Source organism: Cibotium barometz, chromosome 46 (genome assembly GCF_041138505.1).
Source record: "Cibotium barometz isolate CiBa-2024 chromosome 46, ASM4113850v1, whole genome shotgun sequence".
Classification (NCBI taxonomy): domain Eukaryota; kingdom Viridiplantae; phylum Streptophyta; class Polypodiopsida; order Cyatheales; family Cibotiaceae; genus Cibotium; species Cibotium barometz.
In genome coordinates this window covers 43,123,992-43,151,866 of record NC_141091.1, presented here as the reverse complement: position 1 = coordinate 43,151,866, position 27,875 = coordinate 43,123,992, and the positions used below count along the sequence as shown (strand labels likewise).

General features: G+C 43.6%; 1 protein-coding gene across 2 annotated transcripts in view; it reads left to right on the top strand.

Annotated features, from left to right (window-relative positions):
• Positions 1-3,700: 3,700 nt before the first annotated feature.
• Positions 3,701-27,875, top strand: part of LOC147612244 (glutathione S-transferase T1-like) — a 99,497-nt gene continuing 75,322 nt past the window's right edge. The window contains exons 1-2 of one of the 2 annotated variants that reach the window (XM_086784129.1): positions 3,701-3,918; positions 4,044-4,117. In XM_086784129.1, coding sequence (XP_086640255.1) covers positions 3,851-3,918; positions 4,044-4,117 — 142 coding nt within the window. In that variant the 5' untranslated portion in view covers positions 3,701-3,850. Of the gene's footprint in view, positions 3,919-4,043; positions 4,118-4,221; positions 4,606-27,875 lie in introns of those variants that run through there. The other variant, XM_086784128.1, reaches the window with a different exon arrangement.

Genomic DNA, 27,875 nt, shown 5'->3' with positions numbered 1-27,875 from the left:
TCAAAAGGCCAGTTAATTCTTTTGTAATGAATTTTATAAGCTTTCTCTCAAAAGACTAGTTAATTCTTTTGTGTTTATTGGAATTTGTAGATGTAGAGTGAATTGTGCTTCTTGTATACTGAATGTTGCCTATGCCATGAGTAGAGACAAAGGTGCATCAACATCAAGTTCTTTTTTCAAATTGTATTGATAGAATCGAAGTAATGCTTACACTAGAACCATAAGCAAAAACGTTTTTCATGTGCTAGCTCAGCCTGTTAAAAAAGTAGTATTATTCTACTATTTGGGTCTTGTCTTTTCTTTTCCATTACATCATCAAATAATAATCTTTGTTTGTGGTTGAGCAAGTTCAAAGCATTTATCTTGTGGTATTATAGTTTGGTTTGGGCAACTTAATACAAAAGCAATTGTTTTTCTTTTGTTATTTTGTTAAGTGGAATCAAAGCTAGTGTCGTATTCAATGCTCTCTTTGATGTTATAATCTGTTTTATACACTTCAAAGTATTGATTATCATTTATTTCTTCTATGATTTTTCCAAGGATGTCAATTTCCTTTTTAGTATGCTTTATTTTTTTATATTGGTTATATATGCTGTATTAAGAGTTGTCCTTCCTCACATTTTGTGAATGGAACAAACAGTATTAAGTGCTTTGTAGTAATTTTCTATTTATAGTAGTGAACATATCGTATAATTGTTGATATATTTTTTTCCCTTTTTGGGTGTTCCTTTATTTACTGTGTAATTAGAGGCAAACTCAGCAAGGCATGTTTGTGATAGATTCGATGAGCGGCTTATATATTTGTCACTTACATGTTATGTCAATTGAATTTTCATCTAATTTATCTAAATATTTTTTGCATTTTAACACAAATGCTCTTGATTCAATTGGAGATGTATTTATAAATTTAAACTCATCACATGATTTGTGCAATGGCAATGATAAAATGAGAAAGATGCTAGTTGTGCACTCATTTCTTGTGCATTTAAGAATGTGTTGTGTATTCTTCATAATCTTTCATAAGTAATTACAATTTTTTTCACTCTGTAAAATAAGTTGGGTATATTTCTAGCAAAAGAGTGTGAAATATTTGAAATTTCTCATCGAGAAACTTCTTGAAAATGATGGTTTTTGATGTTTTGAAATCGTGGCTCTCCATAAAAGAGGGTGGGATATTGCATTTCTTCATCATGCAAGTCTTTGAAAATGTTGAATGGATTGTTACCTTCGCTTGGGGCTACCATTTTACATTGATTTTCATAATTAACTACTTGCTCTGTAGATCAAATACTATGCACCATTGTATCCGTGTACACCACATCTTCTTTATTTGTGTTATCACTATTGTCATCTTTATGTTATGGAATTTCAAATGAGTATTTTCTTCCCATTTTGTGTTAGTTTATACCTTTGCTTCTTGGTATAGATTGGTATTAAGTGCAGACATAACCATTGTTTGGATTGACATTACCTAGCATGTAGGTATGCTTATAATCCATTCTTCTTTATATATCAACAAGTAAACTTGAAGAAAAATCACAAAATCTTGGTAGTATTTGTTGAACTTTTGAAGTATTAGCCACTACATTAATAACATAACCATGTATATCATATTGTTTGTCAAATCGTGATTCTCTTATTAGTATAAATCCAATTCGTGTGGTGATATCAATCATTCTTCTATGTCATTTAGAGAGCTTTAACTAGAATTTTTTTTAAAAAAAATCCTAAAATTAATTGGAGACATGAATGGTGGATTTCTTTTACTTTTAATATATTTACATACTTTGATTAAAGCAAAAAGTTTAATTGCCAACTTTCAGATCACCAATCTAAATCCATGTAGTGATCCCAAAATTACAATTGTTTTTCAAAATATAACATGTGACAAAGCATATATTCATAGCTTGGAGAGTCCATGATTGATTTAAAATACTTCTTTATAGCAAGAGAAGGTTATCCATATTTTTTGGTGTAATAATCCAAGTAATAAATTTTTAAAATATTTATTTGCTTTTTTTTTTCTACTCCCAATGTTTCTCTAATTTCAATAGTATATTTTTTCACTTTATAAAGGTAATATTTCTTAAATTATGCATTGATTTCATCATGTTATGAATTTTACAAAAAGAAATTGAATGATTTTCTTTCACTATTTCAAAAATTATGTTTTTTAAATCATCACAATTTCATATTTTGTTAGCTATTATAGATACATTTTTATTTTCGAAGTTTATTATATGAAATTCATTTGGCTTCTTTACTTGCTATGGTTTTATTGTACAAGAAATATGTACCTCTGTTATTGTTAATTGAAAATCCAATAGATTAATAAATTTTCAAATTATGTATCGCATTAAAGAAAATTAGCAATACAATTTAGGTGTAATTTTACTAATAAAACCATATCAAGTAAAGAAGCTAATATTTTATTTACGTCCAATTTTTAAAACAGAAATATGTATGTCTGTTATTGTTAATTGAAAATCCAACTTATTAATAAGTTTCAAATTACATATTGCATTAAAGAAGACTAGCAATAAAATTAAGGTGTAATTTTATTTATAAATTCGTAACCTTTTGTAATTTAAAATGAGTGCTAATTGAAAAATATGTAAGTGCTCTTACAAAAATACGTTAGCACTAAATTAACTCCATTTTGGATTTTCAATTAGTTTAGCTAAAACTTAGATAAAACCAAGTATAAAATTTAAGGTTTACCACACAATTGAATCATAAATTTAAGAAGTTTATGTAGATATACTTGATACGAATTTATTCTATTAAATGGAAACAAAAGTTGCAAGTACATTGTTGTTAATTGTGAATGTCCCAACATATATGAAATTATAGGGTGACTCTTTCAGCTGCATATAATTAGCTCAAATCTCATCTAAAACTGTAACCCTCAAGAGTTGATCAAGTACTTCTCCTTGAACTATAAACTCCAAAACTTTGTTGTTGTCAAGGGTGTAAAGAGGTGCAATGACTTTTGGTAGCTTCAACAAAGAGACTACACGACCATAGTCTACTCAAAAAAACATTTGGAACTTTGCCGATATAGTTATCGTTGGTGCATTGAGCCAATGATATATTGTTGAATCGAAATTTGTAAAAGATATTGCACTAGCTACCTTCACCAAATAGTTCATTTAGTTCACAAAATACAATCACAAGTTATTAGAACTTACCTCTCGTTAAGAATTTGGTATTATCAATGATTCACTTAGAGCATCCAAAGCATTCTTCACTTTTTCTGCTCGAAGTGGTGCCACATTTATGCCCTTGCTAATGCAGAGAGTTGGGCTTATGACAATAACAATACCCCACATTGCACAAAAGCTTTACGATTTTTGTTGAACTCCTTCAAGGCTTTTTTGAAATCATAGTCTCGTGTGTGCCACCAAAATATAGCCTATAAACAAATCATATTTAAAACGTATCTATCTAAAAATGTACACTTAGGTTACATAAACTTATTATTATTGTGTCATTGACTGTTGCACCATCACGCACAATGAAGGAAATGTTTTTGTCAGTCAAAATTATTAGGGCTATTGTATGATTCATACTTGGACTACGAACTTACAATTAATTAGAAGCCTACTAAATAAGATTTGCTATCTAATGTAATGGTTTCTCTAACACACGGTTAACTCTATGAATATTAGGCTGAATAGACTCATTGACACCATCAACCCACTTAGATGACTTTCCACAGGTGGGCCACCGCGGCCAGCAGCCTTGGCACTGGGTTCGAATCTACTGCAACCAGTGTGTGTGTGTGTGTCTCTCTCTCTCTCTCTCTCTCTTTTGCCCTCTCGTGCGCAGAAGCAAGTGGCCGTCAAGGATGGGGAAGCTCCGTCTGTTCGTGGACCGCTTATCGCAGCCTTCTCGCGCTCTCCTCATCTTCTGCTTGTAATCCCTTCCTCCCTCCCTCCCTCTCTCTTGATATTTTGAATGAACGAGCTCCAGCTTTACACCTGGAGAAGGCGTCGGCGCAGGCAAATGCGCATCAAAATAATACTTCTGTGTGCTCTCAGGGTTAATGGGATCGATGTGGATGTGCAGCTGGTGAATCTGGCCAAGGGCGAGCATAAAACACCGGAGTTCAAGTGTACGAGCCCCCCGTTACATTTCTGATTTCATTGTATTTTCTGTATTATATGATGCTGGCTACATATAAACTATCCCTTGGCATTGTGTACTGAGAGAAAGCAGACTTGGGGAGGCTGTTCCGGCTGAGAAAACATACTGGTCCCCGTTTTCTGGGACTCTGGGACCCGACCAGCCATGGCGTTGTCGACAGGGAGGGCTATTGATCGTGCATAGCCCTCTCAGGGAATCATAAAGGACAGCTTGAATCTCAGTGAAACTCTATAGAGTCGCCTCCCCAATAATTCGACTCAATGCATCTACAACCCTGTTCAAGCTACCCTTCTGATACAATATCTCCATGTCAATATCCTGCATCAACTCTGTCCCCCGTGCCTTCTTCCCCCTCAACTCAGATCTGTCACAGAAATACTGGATCGACTCATGGTCAGTCAAGACAACAAATTTGGATCTATACAAGTAATGCCCGTTGGGTATTCAGAGCTTCATGTATGTGAAACAACCCTTATTTATTTGTAAGTGTGTGAAATAGTCTCTTAGGTTGAGATATATTATGTGTGTGACATAAGCAGTGATGTCAATGGCCTTTCCATGTGTCATTGCTTAGTGTGTTTGATTGAGTCAAAAGATAAGGCTCTAAGCCTACAAAAAGAATTGTACTCGATTGAAGTTACACATCAATAAATCATAGTCATTGCGTCATGCTACCCTTCTTTCTCTTCACAGTTCACATTCTCTGTCTCTCTCAACTTGTCTCCTCCATAGCCGCCCCTTTCTGTTGTCCGTCGGTGGACTTCATGATAGCATGCTAGCCGAGCTAAGGGCGCTAGTAGCTCCGCCGGTTGGGCAGACCGGGGGGATAAGAACCCCAGCCATAGTCACAAGGGACGGGGGACAGGGACGGGATGGGGGACGGCCATATGTAGGGAACGGGGACGGGGGTAGGAACGGCACTTAAAAATTACTTTGTCAGTACCACCCACTTGCCTATACGGGCAAAGCTTGCATGTCCATGGCTGTGCACCACCTTCATGAGGGGATGGGGTGTGATTGACCTCATCCCACCATGTCCATCCCGTCGTCCTTCTATGGGTAGTTGGAACTTGAAGAGCCACTGCCACGAGGAGGATGCCATGGATGATGGATGTCTCCTTGTCACTTGATAGCTTGAGAGAGAGAGAGAGAGAGAGAGAGAGTGAGTGAGGCTTGAGCCTTGAAAGTTGAGGGAGAACTTGAGTGTGAGGATGTGTGTGTGTGTGTGTGTGTGTGTGTGTGTGTGTGTGAAGCTTGAGAGAGAGTGTGTGTGTGAAGCTTGAGAGAGAGTGTGTGTGAGGGAGAGTGTCTTGAGAGGCTACAGCTTGCTTGTGTGAGAGCTTGAAACTTGAGACCTTGGCCCTTGAGGCTTGCCGCTTGAGGGAGGGAGTGTGTGTGTGTGTGTGTGTGTGTGTGAAGCTAAAGCTTGAAGTGTGAGGGAGTGTGTTTGTGTGTCTTCTATAGGGAGGGAGACAAGAGAGAGGCCAAGGCCCAAAGCCTCAAAGACTCAAGGCCTATGGGCCAAGGCTAAAGGCCCATGAAAAGCCCCTTCCAAATGGCCAAAAAAGGTAAAAAATGTGACCATTGCCCAAACAGTAACCTACAGGCGTTCCCATGTAGCCGTCCCCCACAACCGTTCCCTCTTGGATCCGTCCCTGGAACGCCGTCCCTTGTGAGGGATGTTGAGATATCGAGCTCTAGTGAGGCGGTGGACACTGATGACCCGCCTGGGGGATAGGCCCCGCACTTACACCACTGGCATGGTTGGTGAGATCTTGGGTGATATGCGGCCAGTGGGATGACAGGCTGTGTGACAGCCATTCTAGAGACTGGCATAGTTATAGCGCCAGCTCATTTAGTCGGGTTCACACTATAGAGAACCCGTGTATGTATTGGTTGAGTACCTTCCATATTATTGTGTACTCTTATTCTTGTATATGGTGTGTTGAGTAGAGAAGAAGAAGATTTTCAGCCTCTCACCTTGTGTGTTCTCTATTAGGGTTTTGTGAGTGTGTGTGTGTGCTTGCAAAGAGCTCAAGCTCTCTTCCCCCCTGCATCTTTTCATGGTATCAGAGCCTGGTTCGTGCTTAGGGCTGAGCTGCAAGCAAGAGAACCACAGGAAGCGGTACGAGGGTAAGAGCTTCAACTACTCTTCCCTATTGTGTTGGTGACTACACCCTTGTCGGGAGCTCTACGGGAGGCACCGGCAAACGATCTCTGATTGAGGAGCTTTCTTCGCGGGAGTAAAGCTATAGGACAACTATATTGTCCTATCGGATAGAAAAATTCTGGGCCGAAAATGCGTTTCGGGTGCGTCTGGACCTCCGTTTTTCAGAAAGCAGGCGATTTCGAGCACTGCGGGTAAGTCATCGATTCTTTGCAGAACTCTGTTTTAAGAACTGCAGGAAGACAGATTGACTGTGCAGACACTGTGGGTGCTGCAAAGAGGTCTACAGTTGCCATTGGGTGTATGTATGCACATTGAGGTCACTGGTTGTGACATTTGAGAGTACTACAGTACCGCTGTGCAGAAAATACAGCATTTGTGCAGGAAAAACCAGAGTGCAGTTTCTGGTGAAATTGTGTGTTTGACAAGATGTCAAATGATGGGATAACTCAGATTGTGGCTGAGAAGCTGGATAAGAATAACTTCCATGCTTGGAGGTTCAGGTTGACGAATTTCCTTATGGGAAAAGGCTATTGGGACTACATAGAAGGTGAGCATGAAGAGGCACCGGAGATACTGGATATAAATCCGACTGCTGCAGATGTGAAAGAGTTTAAAGACTGGAACCAAGGAGCGAGGAAAGTCATGTATTGGCTCTTCATTAGTATACAGGACACCATGATTGGGCATATTCAGGATGCCAAGTCCCCCAAGGAGGCGTGGGACACCTTGGTAAAGCTCTATGAAACAAATACCAAGGCACGCAAGATACAGTTGAAGAATGAGCTTCATACTGTGGAGAAAAAGAGCATGTCTGTGAATGACTATGCATTGAAGATAAAGGGTATTGTGGAATCCCTTGCATCTATTGGTGTGTCAGTAGATGATGATGACAAGGTGGAAGTCTGTCTACGTGGTCTCGGGCCACAATACAAGGCGTTCAAGACGTCTATTCAGACTCGGGAAAACATTCCCAACTTTACAGATTTGGTGTCTATGTTGATTATCGAAGAGAAGAGCTTGGGTGAAGACCAACAGTCTTCACAAAGCAAAAACAGCTCAGAGCAACAGGCCTTCTACACGAGTTCAGGAAGAGGACGAGGTAGAGGAGGCCGTGGACGCGGTCAAGGAGGTGGCCGAACAGGTAATCAGAATTATGGTCAGCAGCAGCAGCAACAACAACAGTCCCAGAATCAACAACAACAACAACAACACGCAGGTGGAAGAGGAAAATTCAGAGGTAGGGGGAGTCAAAGAGACCGTGGAAATTGGCAGAGGCAGTATAATGATGCACGTGAATGCTACTATTGTGGTAAGCCTGGACATGTGCAGGCAGAATGTTATAAGAAGCATGCTGACATGCAAAATGGGAAAGTGCAGCAAAACAACTATGTATCCTCAAGCAGAAATAATGAGGATAATGAAAGGTTGTTTGTTATGCAGCATGTTGTGAATGCCATGTCTGAAAATGTTGATGCAGCACAAAAAGATAATGTGTGGTATGTGGATTCAGGCGCTTCGAACCACATGACGAGTCATGGGGAGTGGTTCAAGGAGATGAAAAACCCGGAAAGACCAGGTTTTGTGGAAACAAGGGATGACACTGCTCATCCAATTGCCCACGTTGGAGATGTGCCATTATCTATGCTGCAGGATGGCAAAGTGAAGTACCTTGCAGATGTACTTCACGTTCCAAACATAACAAAGAATCTGGTTTCAGTTGGCCAGATGATTGAGCAGGGTTTGCAGGTTCGGTTTAACCCTGATGGATGTTATGTTGAAGATTTTAAAGACAAGTGCAGGTTGGTTGCAAAAGGCAACAGAGTGGGCAGAATGTTTACGTTGGATGTAGACATGCCTGAAATGAGTGCTGCGATGTTTGCAAATGGTTCAGGAGTTGTTGCAGACACAGACATATGGCATAAAAGAATTGGACACGTAAATGTGCAGAGATTGAAGTCTATGCAGACAAAAGGAATTGTGACAGGACTGCCAAAATTTAAAGTGGAAGGTATGCAGAAAATATGTGAAGCATGCCAATTTGGGAAGCAAACAAAGCATGTGTTTCCACGTAACAGATATGTGAGTAGAAATGCACTAGATGTTGTGCATTCAGATGTATGGGGTCCTACGAAGACCATATCTATGGGAGGCTGCAGGTACTATGTGACTTTCATCGATGACCACACAAGGAAAGTGTGGGTATATTTCATGAAAGAGAAGAGTGAGGTGTTCACTCACTTTCAGAATTTCAGAGTTTTGGTTGAAAAGCAAATAGAGAAATATGTCAAGTGCCTAAGGTCAGATGGAGGGGGAGAGTACTTCTCCAATGAGTTCTCTGAATATTTGAAGAAGAATGGTATTCGGAGACTGTATACATGCAGATACACTCCGCAGCAAAATGGAGTTGCTGAGCGGAAAAACAGGCACATTGCTGAGATTGCGCGAGCATTGATGGAAGAGAAGAAAATGCCGCATTGCTATTGGGTTGAGGTTGTTTCTACAGCAGTATACATCATGAACAGGACTCCAACTGCAGCCATACATGATGTAACTCCAGAGGAGAGGTTTACTGGTAGAAAACCAGATTTGTCTCATCTGAAAGTCTTTGGATGCATTGCATATGTGCATGTGCCAGATGAGCTGCGAACTAAGCTGGATTCAAAAGCTGAAAAATGTGTGTTTATTGGATACTCCCTTGAGCAAAAGGGATACAGGTGTTATAACCCTACTACACGTGAGTTGAGAGTAAGCAGGGATGTCGTCTTTGATGAGATGAGCAGCTGGTATGCTGCTGAAAAAGAAGCTGTCGGGGCTGATGTGAGTGGAAGTGTGGTTGCACAGAATGCAGGTCAGCAATCACAGTCTTTGAGTGGACCAGGAGAGTCCTCATCTAGTGGGTCTGTTGATAGACCATGGAGTGGCAGGCTGCGTCATAATACCAGTCCTGCAAATGTGATTACTACATCACGAAAAGGAAAAGAGAAAGTGGTTGAGCCCCTTGGTATGCCTGACATTTCTGCAGGGCATTCTCATGTTGATGGAGAGTCTAGTGGCTCAGATATGAGCCTTGATGAGGAGCTTGGGATCCCAGCTATGAGAACACCTGGTGTAAAGAAGGCTATGGAAGCCATGAATGAAAAGCTGCGAAGATCAGGGAGAGTGAAGAACCCTGTGCAGAGATTTACATATGATGGTTATGTGGCACATCACTATGCATATATGGCAAAGGTTGTGCAGGTTGTTGAGCCCACATGCATTGATGAGGTTGTTGGAAATGTGAATTGGGAGAAAGCTATGGATGAGGAGATGGATGCACTATATGGAAATGAAACTTGGGATTTAGTGCAATTGCCAGACGGCAAGAAAGCCATTGGATGCAAGTGGGTGTACAAAGTTAAACATAACAGTGATGGGAGCATAAACAGGTACAAGGCTAGATTGGTAGCCAAAGGATATGCGCAGACATATGGGATTGATTATGAGGAAACTTTCAGCCCAGTTGCCAAGATGGCAACGGTGAGAGTTGTGATAGCAGTGGCTGCGTCAAAGCAATGGTCTTTACATCAAATTGATGTAAAGAATGCATTCTTGCATGGGGATTTGCAAGAAGAGGTGTATATGTTGCAGCCACCTGGTTATGAGGATGTGGGTCACCCCGAGCATGTTTGCAGGTTGAAGAAAGCCTTGTATGGCTTAAAGCAAGCACCAAGAGCATGGTCTGACAAGATTTCTGAATATCTTGTCACTATTGGCTTTCATGTAGCCAATGCAGATTTCTCATTGTATGTGAGACATGGTGATAGAGGGGTTGTGCTTGTTGTCATCTATGTAGATGACTTGATCATTACGGGGGACCATGATGCAGAGATCTTTGATGTAAAGATCTTGCTTAGACAGAAGTTTGAGATGAAGGATCTGGGAGAGCTCAGATATTTCTTGGGCATTGAGGTGATTAGGTCACCACATGTGTTGGATTACTGCAGAGACAGTATGGCTTGGACATGTTGTCCAAGTATGGTATGACAGGCTGTAAGCCTATTTCTGTGCCATTGGATCAGAATGGCAAGTTGAGTGCAGATTCAGGAGAGATCTTGGAGGATCCTACTATGTACAGGAGCATAGTAGGAAGTTTGATCTACATGATGATCACCAGACCAGATTTGAGCTATGCTGTTGGGTTGGTGAGTCAGTTTATGCAGGTTCCACGGAAACCGCATTTGGATGCAGTGAGACGCATACTGAGGTATGTGAGGTCTACTTTGCATTGTGGACTATTCTATGAGACTGGGACAGAGATACGTGTACATGGGTACACAGATGCTGATTGGGCTGGTAGTATCTCAGATAGGAGATCTACTAGTGGCTTCATGTTTTCTTTGGGGAGTGCTACTGTGACTTGGAGCAGCAAGAAGCAGCCTACGGTTGCTCTATCGAGTACAGAGGCCGAGTACAGAGGAGCTGCTATGGCAGCATGTGAGGTAGCTTGGTTGAGAAAGCTACTTGGAGATTTGGGTCTATCAGTGGATAGACAAGTTGTCATTTTCTGTGACAACATTAGCAGTATACAGTTGGCTAGGAACCCAGTCTTTCATGCTCGTACGAAGCACATAGAGGTTCACTACCACTTCGTCAGAGAGAAGGTCTTGGCAGGAGACCTTGACCTTGTTTATGTCAGCACAGAGGATCAGGTAGCTGACATCTTCACCAAAGCATTGGGTACAGAGAAGCTCCGCAGATTCAGGGCTTCGCTTGGTGTACATGAGATGGAGTTGAGCTCGAGGGGGAGTGTTGAGATATCGAGCTCTAGTGAGGCGGTGGACACTGATGACCCGCCTGGGGGATAGGCCCCGCACTTACACCACTGGCATGGTTGGTGAGATCTTGGGTGATATGCGGCCAGTGGGATGACAGGCTGTGTGACAGCCATTCTAGAGACTGGCATAGTTATAGCGCCAGCTCATTTAGTCGGGTTCACACTATAGAGAACCCGTGTATGTATTGGTTGAGTACCTTCCATATTATTGTGTACTCTTATTCTTGTATATGGTGTGTTGAGTGTTGAGTAGAGAAGAAGAAGATTTTCAGCCTCTCACCTTGTGTGTTCTCTATTAGGGTTTTGTGAGTGTGTGTGTGTGCTTGCAAAGAGCTCAAGCTCTCTTCCCCCCTGCATCTTTTCAAGGGATGCCCAGCTGGGGACGTCCGTCCGTCCCCGTCCCACAGTGTTCCCGGGACGGCGTCCCCCCATTCCAAGGGTCCATCCCCTCCGTCCCCTGTTACTATGACCCCAGCTGAGATGCCCAAATTTCTAGTGGCACTACACATCGCGGAGCCCTTACCTTGTAGCGTACCATTTTTCGGCCTCTTCGCCTCTGTTGTTTCTCCTCGTTATCTTACCTTCGTTATTTTTTTTCTCCCATCGCTACTTGCATGCATGTCTTCACTCCCTTGCTCGGCGTCTTTACTTCACCCATGCTCGCCTTTGCATCCTTGGCGGTGGCGTTTCCTCCACGTTCCTCCCTTCTTGGGGCACAAGCACGATCTGCAGCTTCTCCACTTTGGCGCTCTGCCATATGGACACTCCTACATTCCAATGTCTACTCATATCTTTAGCGTGCCTCTCATCTCATAAACTCCCTCTTCCATCTGCCTCAGATCTCATCGGCTTAAAGCTTTGAGAATTGTCATCTCCGTGCTCATTGACCTGTTGTCTCTGCTTTATCATTATGGCGCTTCCGACATCTCCCATATTCTCATTGGTTGAAAAGTTCTCTGGTAGTGGGTTCCACTTGGTAGACAGAGATGCAATTGCTTCTTATGCGGAAGGGGCTATGCGAGGTCATCTTCGAGAAAGAGACAGGCTCTGGAACCTAGGCCCTTGAGCTGAAGCTGTGGCAACAACACAACCCAAGGGTCATTGCAACCATAGGTCTCGAACTTGCAGACTCACTAGTGTAGCATATAGATTTCAAGTCCATGGCAAAACAAATTTGGACCAAATTAGTAGGTACTTTTGGTAACAAAATCACAAACTCTTGAGTCTTTTCGAAGCTCAAATTTTATGATATGAAAATGAATGAGAATGAAGAGTTGAGTGATCATTTAACCAAGTTCGAATCAGTAACCCAATATCTTGCCAGCCTCAAATGTGAACTTGAGGACGAAGACAAAGTGGCTGTGCTCATCAAGAGCATGCGAGGAATAACGGGTTTGAGCAAACTTGGAGATCTTGCATGTTCTACAAGGTTTGAAGATCTAATGGCCTTGCTTGTTGGGAAGGATAGGAGAAACAAAGAAGATTAGCAAGCCATCACAAGAGTACTAACTACAATAAAAGCCTGTGGAAAAATGAGCAAGAAAAACATCATGCTAATCTTTAGTAGATGATGAGAAGGTGCTAGTTGAAGATAAAGAAATAACCGCTGTAACAGCCCAGGTCTCTCTCAATGAGGAAGACTATGATTGGGCGTTCTAGCTACTTCTATGTGTGTCAAAGTCAATAAGGGTTCTCTATCCAGGGCTATTCCCCTAAAATCTGTTTGTATCTTCATTCATAAAAGGCTTCGTGTTATTTTGTATCCTTGTTAGGTGTCACCAATTGGCCGACCATTTGGTCCATTCCTAGTTTTTGCGTCTCGTTCACTTGAGGCCAGGCCGGTGTCTCATGTGAAGAGGCCAGTATTTTGCTGACATGGACGGGAGCCAGACTGGTGCCACCCGTGTGTTAGCAGGATGGTGTCGTATGGACGGGAGCCAGACCAGTGCCACCCGTGTATGACCTGGACTGTGTTCGATCCATGGGACTGTCACGCCATGGAAGAGCCAGTATTCGTGCCGTGTTTTGCCTATGGGACTGTCACACCATAGGGAAACTCGTGCCTGGAACTGTGTCTTACCTATGGGACTGTCACTCCATAGGAAGACCAGGATTTTATGTTTTTATGTCGTGCACAGTTTTGTGCCGACAGATATTTTGTACATGTTCCATGAACGGGAGATATGTCCATGTTACTTTTTGCACATGCACACATATTTTGCATGTTTGAAACTGTTTTCGCATGACATGTATTTGTGTGTTTGCCTGCTTGACGTGTTACGTACTGAGCGGGGACGCCTGCCAGTGAGTCGTGAAGTCTGCCCTGTATTCTGACAAGTTTCAGTGCATGTGAACAGGTGGTAAGTATATGGTACTTGTTGTTTTAATGTTTTAAATTCTAACCCCTTTATTTTATAAGGTTAGGGGTTCACACTTATTTAAAAGTGGGCACCCCCTTCGGGCACCCACTTTGGGGCCAAGGTGGGGAGCCTCACTTTTAAGTGAGTGTGGGGGTGGGCATGGTCACCAACCCCCACTAATCCCCCACATGCATGCGTGGGTATCTCTAAGGTTATCTTCACTTTAATTTTATTAAAAAGAGACTCCCTTCTTCAAGCGTAGGGCCATCGCTTCCTTCTGGCGTTGATTTTTCATCAACCGGCGATCGTTATCGGTTCCTTCAGGGTGCTCCTCCTCATGGCAACCTAGGCGACTGCTAAGTATACTGCACTTCTGTTTTTCCTCCAGTACAGGCGGTTGTACTTGCTGCAGGTGGCTGCGCCTACACCACCTTCACTCCTACAGGCGGGCTACGCAGTCTGCAGCCAAGCGTTACTGGCTGCAACCACCCCTGCAGGCGGCTGCCTTCTCTTTCTATCTCTACAGGCGACTGCACCAAAGGCTGACGGCTGCCTTTCTACAGGCGGCTGTGTGTTCTATTTCTAGCAAGGCTACGCTGCCTTTCCTTCTGCAGGCGGCCGTTACCTCCAGACTGCTGCGCCACCTTTTCATACTGACGGCTGTGTTCACTACTGCAACCAGTCGTCTTTCCCTTTTTCAAGTTGGTGCTACATTAGGCGGCTGTGATTACTGGCGGCTGTCCCCACTTGAAGCAACCAGGCAAGAGGCGGCTGTGTCCTTTGTGGCGGTACATCATCTCCACGGGTGTTCTACAAGGAAGACTTCGCGTCACCTGAGAGACTTCATCATCCCGCAAGTTTTGGTCTTTTATCAACCAACTTCAAGTAAGTGATTTTCAGATTTGAATAAAGCAATTTATGTTTAAATCTGATAAAAGATTCATTCCTCTACGGCCACACCCGTTCGGTGCCGGGTTGTCCAAGCTGTATTGGCAAACCTCGGTCCAAAGGTGCTGAGATCGGGAGAGCCAGGCGTTAGTACGAGAGCGCCTGTTTGTGCGTGGTCTCGGAACACCAGTGAGGCGCTCTCCGCGGAGTCCAGTGAAAGCACAGGACCGTAGCGATTGGGCCACACTAGTGGTCGTTCTGCTTCGAGTTTCTTCATCGAAATCCGAGCCTATTTGTTTGGTACTGTTTTCATATGTACATGGACATTATTTGGTTCTCAGAACCCATGGAGCATTGTATTCATTAAATACTCCCAATAAATATATCATATATTGAGGGGGTGGGTCGGCCTGTTCCGGCCCCAGTGCTGGTGTCCATCCTTCCATTTCTGTTCATTTAAATTCAAGTTGTTTTAAAGTTGTCCATTTCAAATTTGTGGTTTTAAAGTTGTGCTATTAAGCGTGTGGGTGTCCAACGGAGTCTTTCCCACTTGACGGGATCGGTTTCATTGGTATCAGAGCACGGTTGTTTCCCTCTTCCTAGTGGGGAAACGAACCTGTGTACTGGACATCCCGCTTTTAGCAAACTTTGAACACAATGGACAGCCAAAGCAACCCTTTGGAAGTACCAAATTCGAGGGGTCCATCTAGTGCCTCTCGTGGGTCTGATGCCCTGCGTGGTAGGCACAAGCCCCTTGAAAGGGTTCTTGATAGTGAATCCAAGGGTCAACTGTCTCCAGGAAAGACAGTTATGCTTGAACAAGAGCCTGATGCTATGAGGGCTGAAATGGAACATATGAGAAAACTTTTGCAGGCCCAAGAGCAAGAATTAAAGTTTTTGCATGAAGATCCACATCTGCAAAGTGCTATTGAAGCCAGGAAGGCTGATGCTATGGTTGATGTAACCTTTGAATCAATGGCTCGTGAAGTGGGCAAGAAACCAAGGGAGTTGGCACTTGCCTATCTCCTTCGCAAAGGTGATATCAAAGAGGGGGATGACGGAGAGCTGAAATTCAGAAATCCACCTCGTTTGAAGCATGGAGATCCCGCATCCCAGAGGCTGAAATCTTTTATGCACAAGGAAGAGGTGACTGTCACCTCTCGACATGCATCCTCTCCCCAAGGCACTAAGCCCGATAGATATATGTATGCCAGTGCTCATGGAGGGCATCAAAGTCACATGCATGCAAGATATGTATCTCATGGTGACAGGTCTGCTTCCAGAAAAATTTTGCCTTCTGAGTTGTCTCATGGAGAGACTATGCCATATGCAGGTAAGTCACATGCATCTGAGCTTCGAGTTCGTGGAGCACATGCCACCGTGCCCCATGAAGCTTCTTTGACGGCCCATGGAGCCCATGCAGACAGGGCTACCCCGTTGGATAAGGGGAAAAGAAAAAGAGAAGACCATGAGCCTCATGCCAGGAAGCTCAAGGAGTTCAAAGCAGGTGATAAATCTGTCAAATTTGATGTCTTTCATGGTGAACATGATGCTTCTAAGGTGTTAGCGTTTGTGGCACAGTTCGACATTGCTTTTAGCGATGAGGACTTTACAGAAAAGTCGAAGGTGGGCCATGCTAGCATGTTTCTGAAAGGCACTGCTGCCCATTGGTGGATCACCGAAAAGATCACCAAGGATCCCATCTCTACTTGGAAGGAATTCAAAGATAGATTTTATGCTCAGTTCTTGCTACCCAATGCAGAGCAAACTCTCACTCAAAAGTGGGATAGGCTGGAACAAAAAGACAATGAGAGTGTGCAACAGTATGTTAACAAATTTTGGAAAGTGTTGCTGGAAGTGACTCCCTTCATGCTAATCTCTGAGGATGAAAGAAAGAGGAAGTTTCGTTCTGGATTGCAATCTGCTTATAGATCGGGTATTGAATTGCACCCAAAACATACGTTGCAACAACTCACAGCTTCTGCTCTGGCTATGGAGCAATTGGTGCTCAAGATAAAGCAGGATCAAGGAGGTTCCAAGGGGAAGGACAAGGCTGCCCCAAATCAGCAAAAGGGTGGACAGCCACCTAAAAAGAACTTCCGGGAGCCTTACAAGGGTGGTAAAGCTGAAAATTACACATCTAAAGAACAGGGCCCAAGAAAGAACAAATTCGGCTTAACCCCGGAGCAAAGAGAGCAATATGCTAAGGATGGAAAATGCTTTTCTTGTGGTAGCAAAGACCACATGTTTCGGCAATGCCCAGATCGCAAACCAAAGCACGAGGACAAGCACACCAAAGCAAATGTTCATGCAGTTCCTGATGTGCAAGGTAATACAGGTCATGATGCAAAAGAGCGTATGGTTTGCAAGGCTTGGGGGCAAATCAAGGATCAGCCCGCACTATTCATGTTTGATGACTGTGCAACTGACAATTTCATCTCTATGCAAATGGCAGCTGCATTGGGTATTGAGGTTGAAAACATGGGACCTCAGATTGAAGCCGAAGCTGCATTTATTGGTAAAGAGGTGCAGGTTACCCCTTTGATTGGGAAGTTGCGTATTCATATTCAGGGATACCTTGATAATGAGCATTTCTTAGTTGCTCCTTTGAATGGATGTGATGTATTGTTGGGCAAGCCGTGGCACCATAGGCTTGAGCCCCGCAAAGACTATAAGTCTAATATGATTTCTTTTATGCATAAAGGCCGCATGCATTTTATTGATGCTGGCAAAGAAGGGGATTCTATCCCACTTGTATCACACATCCAAATTAATAAAGCAATGAAAAAGAGTCTTTCAGCGTACTTGGTTTTTGTGCGTGATAGTCTTCTGCCAAATCATCAAAATGTGGATGCTATGTCTAATGATAGGCTGAATTTTCTTAATGCATTCAAAGACTGTTTTGCTGACTCATTGCCAGGTGAATTACCTCCCCAAAGGCCCGAAGATCATCGTATAGATCTTGTGCCAGGTAGTTCTCCACCTAACAAACCCGCATACCGAGTGAGTGCTGCACAATAAGAAGAAATCATGAAGCAGGTCAACGAGCTTTTAGAGAAAGGTTTGGTTCAGCCCAGTTCCTCACCTTACTGCTCTCCTGTGCTTCTAGTTCAAAAGAAGGACGGATCATTCCGTATGTGTGTAGACTATAGAGCTTTAAACAAGCTTACCATCAAGAACAGATTCCCAATTCCACGTATTGATGATATCTTGGATAAGCTTGATGGCTCAGCTTGCTTTAGCAGACTTGATTTGAAGAGTGGTTATCACAAGATCCGAGTGGTGCCACAAGATGTCCATAAGACTGCATTCAGGACAGCCTTCGGATTATATGAATTCTTGGTAATGCCTTTTGGTCTCACCAATGCTCCTGCTACTTTTAATCGTATGATGGATAGGATATTCCGATCCCATCGCAAGTGTACAGGAGTCTTCTTTGATGATATCTTGGTTTTCTCCAAGAATGAGCAGGAACACAAAACTCATTTGGTCACAGTGTTCGAAGAGTTGCGAAAGCATAAACTTTTCGTCAATGCCAAGAAAAGTGAGTTTTTCCTTTCAGAGATTCATTATCTGGGACATATTGTATCCAAGGATGGAGTTACAATGGATCCTGCAAAGATCGAGACTATTCGGAATTGGCCCGAATTGCAAAACGTACATCAAGTACGTAGTTTTCTGGGATTGTGTTCGTACTACAGGCGTTTCATAAGGCATTTTGCGATTGCCACTCCTCTACATGATCTCACAAAGAAGAAAACTATTTTCAAATGGACTTCAAAGGAACAGGATGCTTTCTTGCAGCTCAAGCATGCGATCATATGTGGTCCAGTATTGATTGTTCCTGACTTGCACAAGTCATTCGTGGTTGAATGTGATGCTTGTGGTGATTGCATAGGAGCTGTCCTAAATCAAGAAGGGCATGCAGTTGCATACGAGAGCCGTCGTTTGCATGATGCTGAGCTTCATATGGATATCTATGAGAAAGAGCTCTTGGCTGTAATTCACGCCTTAAAGATTTGGAAACATTACCTTCTTGGGGCTGAATTTGTAGTCAAGACAGATCATCAAAGCTTGAGATACTTTCTATCTCAAACCAAGCTTTCAGAAAAGCAGATGAGAATGGCAAATTTTCTTTCCATGTTTCATTTTCAGATTGTGCATACCCCAGGAAAGAAAAATGTGGTGGCCGATGCACTATCTAGGAGGCCTTATGTTGCTGCAGTCTCAGTGGCCTCTCATGGAGATCTATCTGCTATGAGAGATTTGTATCATTTGGATGCTGATTTTTGCCATATATGGACTGATTTGATGGCTGGTCATTCACATGCCTCTTATGTTATCAACGAGGGATATCTCATGAAGGATAATTGCCTATGTGTGGTGAAGGATTTGCGTCCAAAGGTTATGGACGAATGTCACGCTCCACCATATGCTGGTCATCGAGGTATTATGCCTACTACTCGCATGATTCAGAGGTACTTCTTTTGGCCAAGCATGTGCAAAGACATTGAGGCTTATGTGCGTGCATGTATCACTTGCCAAAAGGTGAAATTTGACAGGCAAAAGCCTCCAGGTTTGCTTCAGCCATTGCCTATTCCCTCGCAACCTTGGGAAAGTATCACGATGGATTTTATTATGGATTTGCCTAGATCCCAGCATGGGAATGATGCTATTTGGACTATTGTGGACAGGTTTAGCAAGCAAGCTCATTTCTTGCCCGTCAAGAAAACCATCAAAGCTGATCATATGGTAAAGCTTTTTCTTGCTAACATTTTCAAGCATCATGGTATGCCTAAATCCATTGTTGGGGATAGAGATCCCAGGACTACAAGCCTATTTTGGAGGGCTTTGTTTGATAATATGGGTACTAAACTTGAGTTTTCATCAGCTTATCATCCCCAAACGGATGGCCAAAGTGAAGCTGCAAATTCAGCTGTGTTGGATTTGTTGAAGTGTTATGTGGCAGATCAAAAGAGTGCATGGGAGAAGTATCTTCCACTTGTTGAGTTTGCCTACAACAATACGATCCATGCTTCCACAGGAAAGGCTCCGTTTGAGATTATTTATGGCAGAGTGGTCTTGCCACCCATCCTTCGTACCAAGGATGAGATTTTTGCAGCTGATGAATTTGTTCGTGACTTGGATGTTGCCTTTGGTCAGGTGCGGACAGCCATTGCAAGATCTCAGGATAAGCATAAAATGGCTGCTGACAAGCATAGAAGGGACATGGAAGTCAAAGAAGGTGATTGGGTATTGCTGAAATTTGAGAAGGCTAGGCTTCGGAAGAGGCCAGGACGAGAAGGATCATATCCTAAGCTTTCTCCTCGCTATTATGGACCCTTCAAGGTGATTCACAAGATCAATGAAGTGTCCTACAGGCTTGCTTTACCTAGTCATTGGAAGATTCACAATGCTTTTCATGTGAGTCTATTTCGGAAATATGTGGGGCCAGATCCTGATGAGCCTGTCACAGAAGATCCGCCACAAATTGAAGAGCTTGAGGAGATCCTCCAGCCAGAACAGATTGTTTTTCACAAGGAGAGAAAGCTACCTGCAGGAAAGCTTTCCAGGAGATACCTTGTGAAGTTTAAGAATTATTTGCCTATTGATGCCAAATGGGTAAATGAAGAAGCCCGGGGGGATGTCACCAATTGGCCGACCATTTGGTCCATTCCTAGTTTTTGCGTCTCGTTCACTTGAGGCCAGGCCGGTGTCTCATGTGAAGAGGCCAGTATTTTGCTGACATGGACGGGAGCCAGACTGGTGCCACCCGTGTGTTAGCAGGATGGTGTCGTATGGACGGGAGCCAGACCAGTGCCACCCGTGTATGACCTGGACTGTGTTCGATCCATGGGATTGTCACGCCATGGAAGAGCCAGTATTCGTGCCGTGTTTTGCCTATGGGACTGTCACACCATAGGGAAACTCGTGCCTGGAACTGTGTCTTACCTATGGGACTGTCACTCCATAGGAAGACCAGGATTTTATGTTTTTATGTCGTGCCAGTTTTCTACCGACAGATATTTTGTACATGTTCCATGAACGGGAGATATGTCCATGTTACTTTTTGCACATGCACACATATTTTGCATGTTTGAAACTGTTTTTGCATGACATGTATTTGTGTGTTTGCCTGCTTGACGTGTTACTTACTGAGCGGGGACGCCTGCCAGTGAGTCGTGAAGTCTGCCCTGTATTCTGACAAGTTTCAGTGCATGTGAACAGGTGGTAAGTATATGGTACTTGTTGTTTTAATGTTTTAAATTCTAACCCCTTTATTTTATAAGGTTAGGGGTTCACACTTATTTAAAAGTGGGCACCCCCTTCGGGCACCCACTTTGGGGCCAAGGTGGGGAGCCTCACTTTTAAGTGAGTGTGGGGGTGGGCATGGTCACCAACCCCCACTAATCCCCCACATGCATGCGTGGGTATCTCTAAGGTTATCTTCACTTTAATTTTATTAAAAAGAGACTCCCTTCTTCAAGCGTAGGGCCATCGCTTCCTTCTGGCGTTGATTTTTCATCAACCGGTGATCGTTATCGGTTCCTTCAGGCTGCTCCTCCTCATGGCAACCTAGGCGACTGCTAAGTATACTGCACTTCTGTTTTTCCTCCAGTACAGGTGGTTGTACTTGCTGCAGGTGGCTGCGCCTACACCACCTTCACTCCTACAGGCAGGCTACGCAGTCTGCAGCCAAGCGTTACTGGCTGCAACCACCCCTGCAGGCGGCTGCCTTCTCTTTCTATCTCTACAGGCGACTGCACCAAAGGCTGACGGCTGCCTTTCTACAGGCGGCTGTGTGTTCTATTTCTAGCAAGGCTACGCTGCCTTTCCTTCTACAGGCGGCCGTTACCTCCAGACTGCTGCGCCACCTTTTCATACTGACGGCTGTGTTCACTACTGCAACCAGTCGTCTTTCCCTTTTTCAAGTTGGTGCTACATTAGGCGGCTGTGATTACTGGCGGCTGTCCCCACTTGAAGCAACCAAGCAAGAGGCGGCTGTGTCCTTTGTGGCGGTACATCATCTCCACGGGTGTTCTACAAGGAAGACTTCGCATCACCTGAGAGACTTCATCATCCCGCAAGTTTTGGTCTTTTATCAACCAACTTCAAGTAAGTGATTTTCAGATTTGAATAAAGCAATTTATGTTTAAATCTGATAAAAGATTCATTCCTCTACGGCCACACCCGTTCGGTGCCGGGTTGTCCAAGCTGTATTGGCAAACCTCGGTCCAAAGGTGCTGAGATCGGGAGAGCCAGGCGTTAGTACGAGAGCGCCTGTTTGTGCGTGGTCTCGGAACACCAGTGAGGCGCTCTCCGCGGAGTCCAGAGAAAGCACAGGACCGTAGCGATTGGGCCACACTAGTGGTCGTTCTGCTTCGAGTTTCTTCATCGAAATCCGAGCCTATTTGTTTGGTACTGTTTTCATATGTACATGGACATTATCTGGTTCTCAGAACCCATGGAGCATTGTATTCATTAAATACTCCCAATAAATATATCATATATTGAGGGGGGGGTCGGCCCGTTCCGGCCCCAGTGCTGGTGTCCAACCTTCCATTTCTGTTCATTTAAATTCAAGTTGTTTTAAAGTTGTCCATTTCAAATTTGTGGTTTTAAAGTTGTGCTATTAAGCGTGTGGGTGTCCAACGGAGTCTTTCCCACTTGACGGGATCGGTTTCATTAGGAGCTAGGGGGTGACTAAGAGATAGCCTTGCTGCATCGGTCACTTGTTGATTGGAGGATTAGCATGGTACGGGAGGTGCACATGGCCAGAACACTCCCTTGGAGTATGTGATTGAGTTCGAAGGCAGCTACTTCTTTTGCATGTTGGGTCTCTCCTCCTTCACTTCGAAGGGGGGATAATTATTGGTTATTTGGAGCTTCATGCATGTGAAATAACCTTTATATGTTTGTAAGTGTGTAAGTGTGTGAATAGCCTCTTAGGCTGAGATATTGTGTGTGTGTTTGACATAAGCAGTGATGTCAATAGCCTTGCTATGTGTCATTGCTTAGTCTGTTTGATCGGGTCAAAAGACTAGTCTCTGAGTCCACAAAAAGCATTGTACTTGACTGAAGTTACACATCAATCAATCATAGTCATTGAGTCATGCTACCCTTCTTTCTCTTGATAGTTCACATGCTCTATCTCTCTTTACTTGTGTCCGCCATAGCTCAATGAGCAATAATGTCTCTAGATTTTCAATGCGTGAATAATCGCATATAACTCTTTCTCCTAAGGATGCCACTTGACTTGGGTATCACCAAGCTTCTTGCTTTCAAAAGCCACAAGTCGGGTCTCCTTGAATAAGGCAGTCCCTATCGCATAATCACTGGCATCAGTCTCAACCATGAATGGTTTGCCCTGTAGGATCCAATATGGCTAAAATTGGTGCATCTCTCTCCATAAGCTTGAGCCTTCTGAAAACCTGATCAAGTCTCTCATTCTGGATAATAGGAGCGACTTTTGTCCACGTCCTTCGAGGACTAGACGATCCGACTCTAGGTGAATCGCCTCAAGCAATCCCACTCGATGATCCGACTCTAGGTGAATGGTCTCAAGCAATCCCACTCTTGGCTAGATGATCCGACTCTAGGTGAATGGTCTCAAGCAATCCCACTCTTGGCTGGATGATCCAACTCTTCTTTTTATGTTGGGTGCACCATCGGGTATTGTGGTTAGTACTCCTTCCGTGACTTCTCAAGAAAGACAACGAATCCTAAAAATAAATGAAACCTGTCTGACGGTCCGAGGTACCTGCCAATCTTCTATGCTTATTCCATCTCTAGAAATCCGATGACCGAGGTATGTAATTTCTATGCAAAATAATTCACACTTAGAGATTTTTGCATATGAGTCGTTCAAGTTTGAGAATCCTCAAGACGTACCGAAGGTACTCTTGTCACGTGCACACCCAGTAGGTGTACAAGTGACATGGCATTCTTAGCATCCATAAGCATTAAGCAGGACATTTAAGTATTAATCCATTTATCACAGCATGTACAAGAGTGTTTGGGGCTTTTACAACACCTACAGCAGGTACGTAAGACATTCAAGGCATTTAGAGCATGTAGCCCATCAAGTCAAGGCATAGGGAACCAGCCGACAGGGCCTGGTTAGCAGCTGACTCAACATCTACCACCAGCCAACAGAGGTATAACCAGCCGACAGCAGCTTTCAGCATTTTAATAGGTCGTGGAGTATCTAGACTGCAGGCCGACTGCAGTATACTGGCCTACTAGCAGTATAACCTCATATAAATAGGCAATTGCACCATTCAGTCATTCAGCTTCCTACTTCTCAGCGTTTCCTTCCTAGGGTGCAAGGGGAGTCAGCAGTTCATCATCATCATTCAACAAATCATCAGTATTTTGGTAAAGTCTCATGAACGGGGATTGTCCATACCAATGCTGCATTGCATAGCATCTTTATGTGCTTGCTTGCAATTGAAATTGCATGCTGCTTTCATGCTTGCTTGACCAATGTGTAGTTCCGGGTAAGGGGACGCCCGCCCGCGAACCGTGCGTGTGAAATTGTCTGCTGACATGGTTGTGTGGCATGTGAACAGGTGGTAAGTATTACCCAATCTAGGCTCAAATAGCCCTTAGGACTTAGCCAATATTTATAAGTGAGTGCGTTCCCACTTCATTAAAGTTTGGGCGCCCAAAAGTCACTTATAAATTATGACCGCTTCCAAGTTCACACTCACTGAAGTCCCGAGGCGGACAAGACTCAATGTCCAAGACCTGATCCTCCCCTTTTACTCATAAATGGGCATCTCCCCGTGTCCCTTCACCTGATTGGACCCCAATTCACTCACTTATTAAGAGAAAATTCGTGTTTTCTCTTCATGAAGATTTTTGGAGGCTGAAAACTCTGTTTTTCCACCATTTCTCTCCATTTCCAAGCTCTCCATAGCCATACCCAACTTGCTAGGGTGTTTTCCAAGCTTCCAAGAGTGTTTCCAAGTGCTAATCACTCTCCTACTCACTCCCAATGACTGAAATTCAGCAAAACAGCTCTCATTTTTGCTGTAATTTCTGGTCTTTTTGCTGAAAACCCTGATTTCAGCTCTCCTTTCCCAAGTTAAATCATAGGGGAAGCTTTCCCAAGGTTCCCTTCATCCTCTTGAAGACTTTTGCCGCGAAGAAAGGCGACAAATCAAAGATCTCAACACTCCAAGGACTTCCATCGTGAAGACTTCCGCTGTCATTGACTCTACTTGCTATTGGTAAGCTTTTATGCATAAATATGGGAGCAAGTAGCAGGAGGGAGGAACCGGATTACAAGATCACATACCCTGTGTAGTGTTCTCTTCTCCTACGTGCTCTCTTTGCAGATTGTTGCTACCATGTGTTGGTGGAACAATAGAGAGCAGATGGTCGGGAACATGGGCACTTGAGAGGGTAGTGTGGATTGCAAGTCTACATTGACAACCACTTGTTTGCAATACTGTATTCATATGCATTGGTATGGAAATCTGGTCAGAAATGCCCATGACACTATGTACTTGATTCTCCCAAGATCAATATACTTTATTTGAGAGAGGGGTCGGCCGTTCCGGCTCATTGTGTCTCTTGTCAATTCAGCAATTTACTTTTTGTATTTGAGCAAGTGTCTATCAAATCTTAGTGTATTTAAGTGTATTGATTAGCATTGTGTTCAATCAAGTTACACGATCCCATGCACTTGCTAGTACTAGTGTGACACCAGTTGATCATGAGGATGATGCATTTGAGGGCTCAGCAAGTGGTACTAGTAGTGAGAGTGAGGATGAGTGTGATGGAGAGGATGATGAGGATGATGGACAGGAGGATGAGTCTTGAACTCTCATGAGTCTTTAGTCATTTATCTGTATACTTTTTTGGATTTGGTGGGACATTGTGTGAGTGTCATGACTCTTGGGAGTCATCATGATTTATCTTTATTAAGATGTTTTTTATCTTTGTGTTAAGTGAAGTACCAGACACTTGGCTGCCCAGTAGCATGTATGGAATGTGGATTCTAGAGAGAGGTTGTTTTCTAGCATTAAATTATTGTTTACAATAATAATGAATCCAATGTGTTTTCTCATGAGTCATGTTTTTCAAGTATTCTGCTTGCAGAAATAGACTAAGGCCTAAATACTTATTTCTTGTATTGTTGTACATTCTATATTAAAGTACATATATGTCAGTCACGCAGCAGCAGCACGCACACCACCCTAGGGCACTGAGCAACGTCGGCAGTTGCTTCCCTCAAAAACCCGGCCGGAGGAGATATCTATGACAAGGTGTCACCACACCCTATATATGGGTCTTGGACTTCCCATGCTCTTGCATATGGGATAATCCACCATAACTTCCAGTCATGCGATAACTCGAGAGTAGCTACGAGAATCGCCACCTCCAACATCCTCCTTCAATTCGAGCACCTCGATCAAACAGAGGTTAGGACCGCCTAGGACCACATAGGTCGTGCTCTGATACCATGTCAAAGTCATGGAGCAGCAACACGCACACCACCCTAGGGCACTGAGCAACGTCGACGGTTAGGCTCCCATCTCCCAACTGTTGCTCCCCCCAAAAATCCGGCCGGAGGAGATATCTATGACAAGGTGCCACCACACCCTATATATGGCTCTTGGACTTCCCATGCTCTTGCATATGGAATAATCCACGACAACTTCCAGTCATGTGATAACCTGAGAGTAGCTATGAGAATTGTCACCTCCAACATCATACATACCTATATATATACATATATATATACACATATATATATCCATATACATATATATATTTGCATTTTTGTTTGAAACTTTTTTTTGCCGTTTCAAAAAAACATGAAACTTCTGAAACGTTTTTGAAATATGTTTCAGGTGTTTGTGAAACTCTTGGTAACTATAAAGCTTATGATGTGGGGACAGTCCCTGCATAAAAAAGCCAAGCAAGGTGACCGTGTCTATATGCATTGCCTTCGCCTGCAACTCTCGAAAATTGTGCAGATAGGTGTCAAAAGACATGGTCTTCATATGTAGCTGTGCAAATTTGGATACCACGTCATACTCATCCTCCATCTGGAGGAACTCATCCCTGAACATCTGCTCGAAACTATTCCAAGCAATAGGCTTGTTTCGAAGCTCTCTCCACCATGACAAGGCTTTCCCTTTCAGGAGGCCATGTACTATCTGAATCTTCCGAGTGTCCTAGAGGATGGAATTCAAAATGAAATTCCCGTTGGAATGCACAGCGGAAAATGAGACAATTGCTGTGAGAAAGAAATCGCAGAAGTGTAGAGAGAGAGAGAACCTGTATAAACTCTGCTATAGACACAAAATCTGGTACAAAATGGAAGTGGGGGGCAAGGGTGGTATTTATACCACCCTGTGCTGCTGGTCAGCTGGCCCAAAACAGTCGACAGCAATAGAAGAGCCCACGACTGGGAAAACCTCCAGTCGGCCAGCAGAAAATCAGTCGGCCAGGACCATATGAGGTTGGGTAGCACATAGATCAGGTCGGCTTGGAGAAGAACAGTCGGCCAGCTCTTAGGATCCCCCAAGACCAAGAAAAAATAGTGCTGAACATGGAAAATGAGAAAAAATGGAGACTACTCCTAACTCGGGCTGGTACACCCACAACAGAGGCCCTCACTCCCTACTGAGTAATATGTTTAAGACAGGAGATGACTGCTAACACCCCCTCTCAGCTCCTGGATGTGGAACCAACTCCAGTGAGTTGGAGTGCTACCGGAGCATCGCCCAAGCTAGAGACTTTGTGAAGAGGTCCTCCATCGAATAAAACTCTAGCAAGATGTCATCAGCAAAAATCTTCTCACGAACAAAGTGACTGTGGATGACCGTGGGTTCCTTCTCTGGAAACCCAATCTTGCCAAGTAACCTCCACAACCACACCACCTTGCAAGCAGCACCACAAGTAGCCCGGTACTGTGCCTCAATAGAAGACAAGGCACTAGTTGGCTGCCTCTTGCTACTCCAAGAAATAGCTCCTCAACCAAGGGTAAATCCGTAGCTTGATGCAGATCTCCTCGTGTCTGGATCTCCTCCCCAATCTAAGTCACTCCAACCTTGGAGTCTGACTTGGTCCGTTGTTCCCCCTCTAGTGTCATAGAAGAGTCCAAGATTCTTCGTACCTTGCAGATACTGCAAGATCCGTAATCCTGCATCCCAATGAGTCTTCAAAGATGTCTGCATGAATGAGCTCAACTGTCCCATTGGAAAGTTCAAGTCCAATTTGGTGTCCGGCAACCAAATCAATGAACCAACAAGCTTCCGATACAAGGAGGCATCAATTTGCTCACAAGGATTATTAACTATAAGTTTGGTATTTGGGTCCATCGATGAAGAAATAGGCTTGTAGTTCTCCATCCCAAAGGTCTCCAGCAACTCATGAATATACCGCTACTGAGAAACAAAAAACCTCCTTTGGGTCTGCCAAATCTCCAATCCCAAAAAGAAATAGAGTAAGCCTAAGTCGGTCATCTCAAACTCCT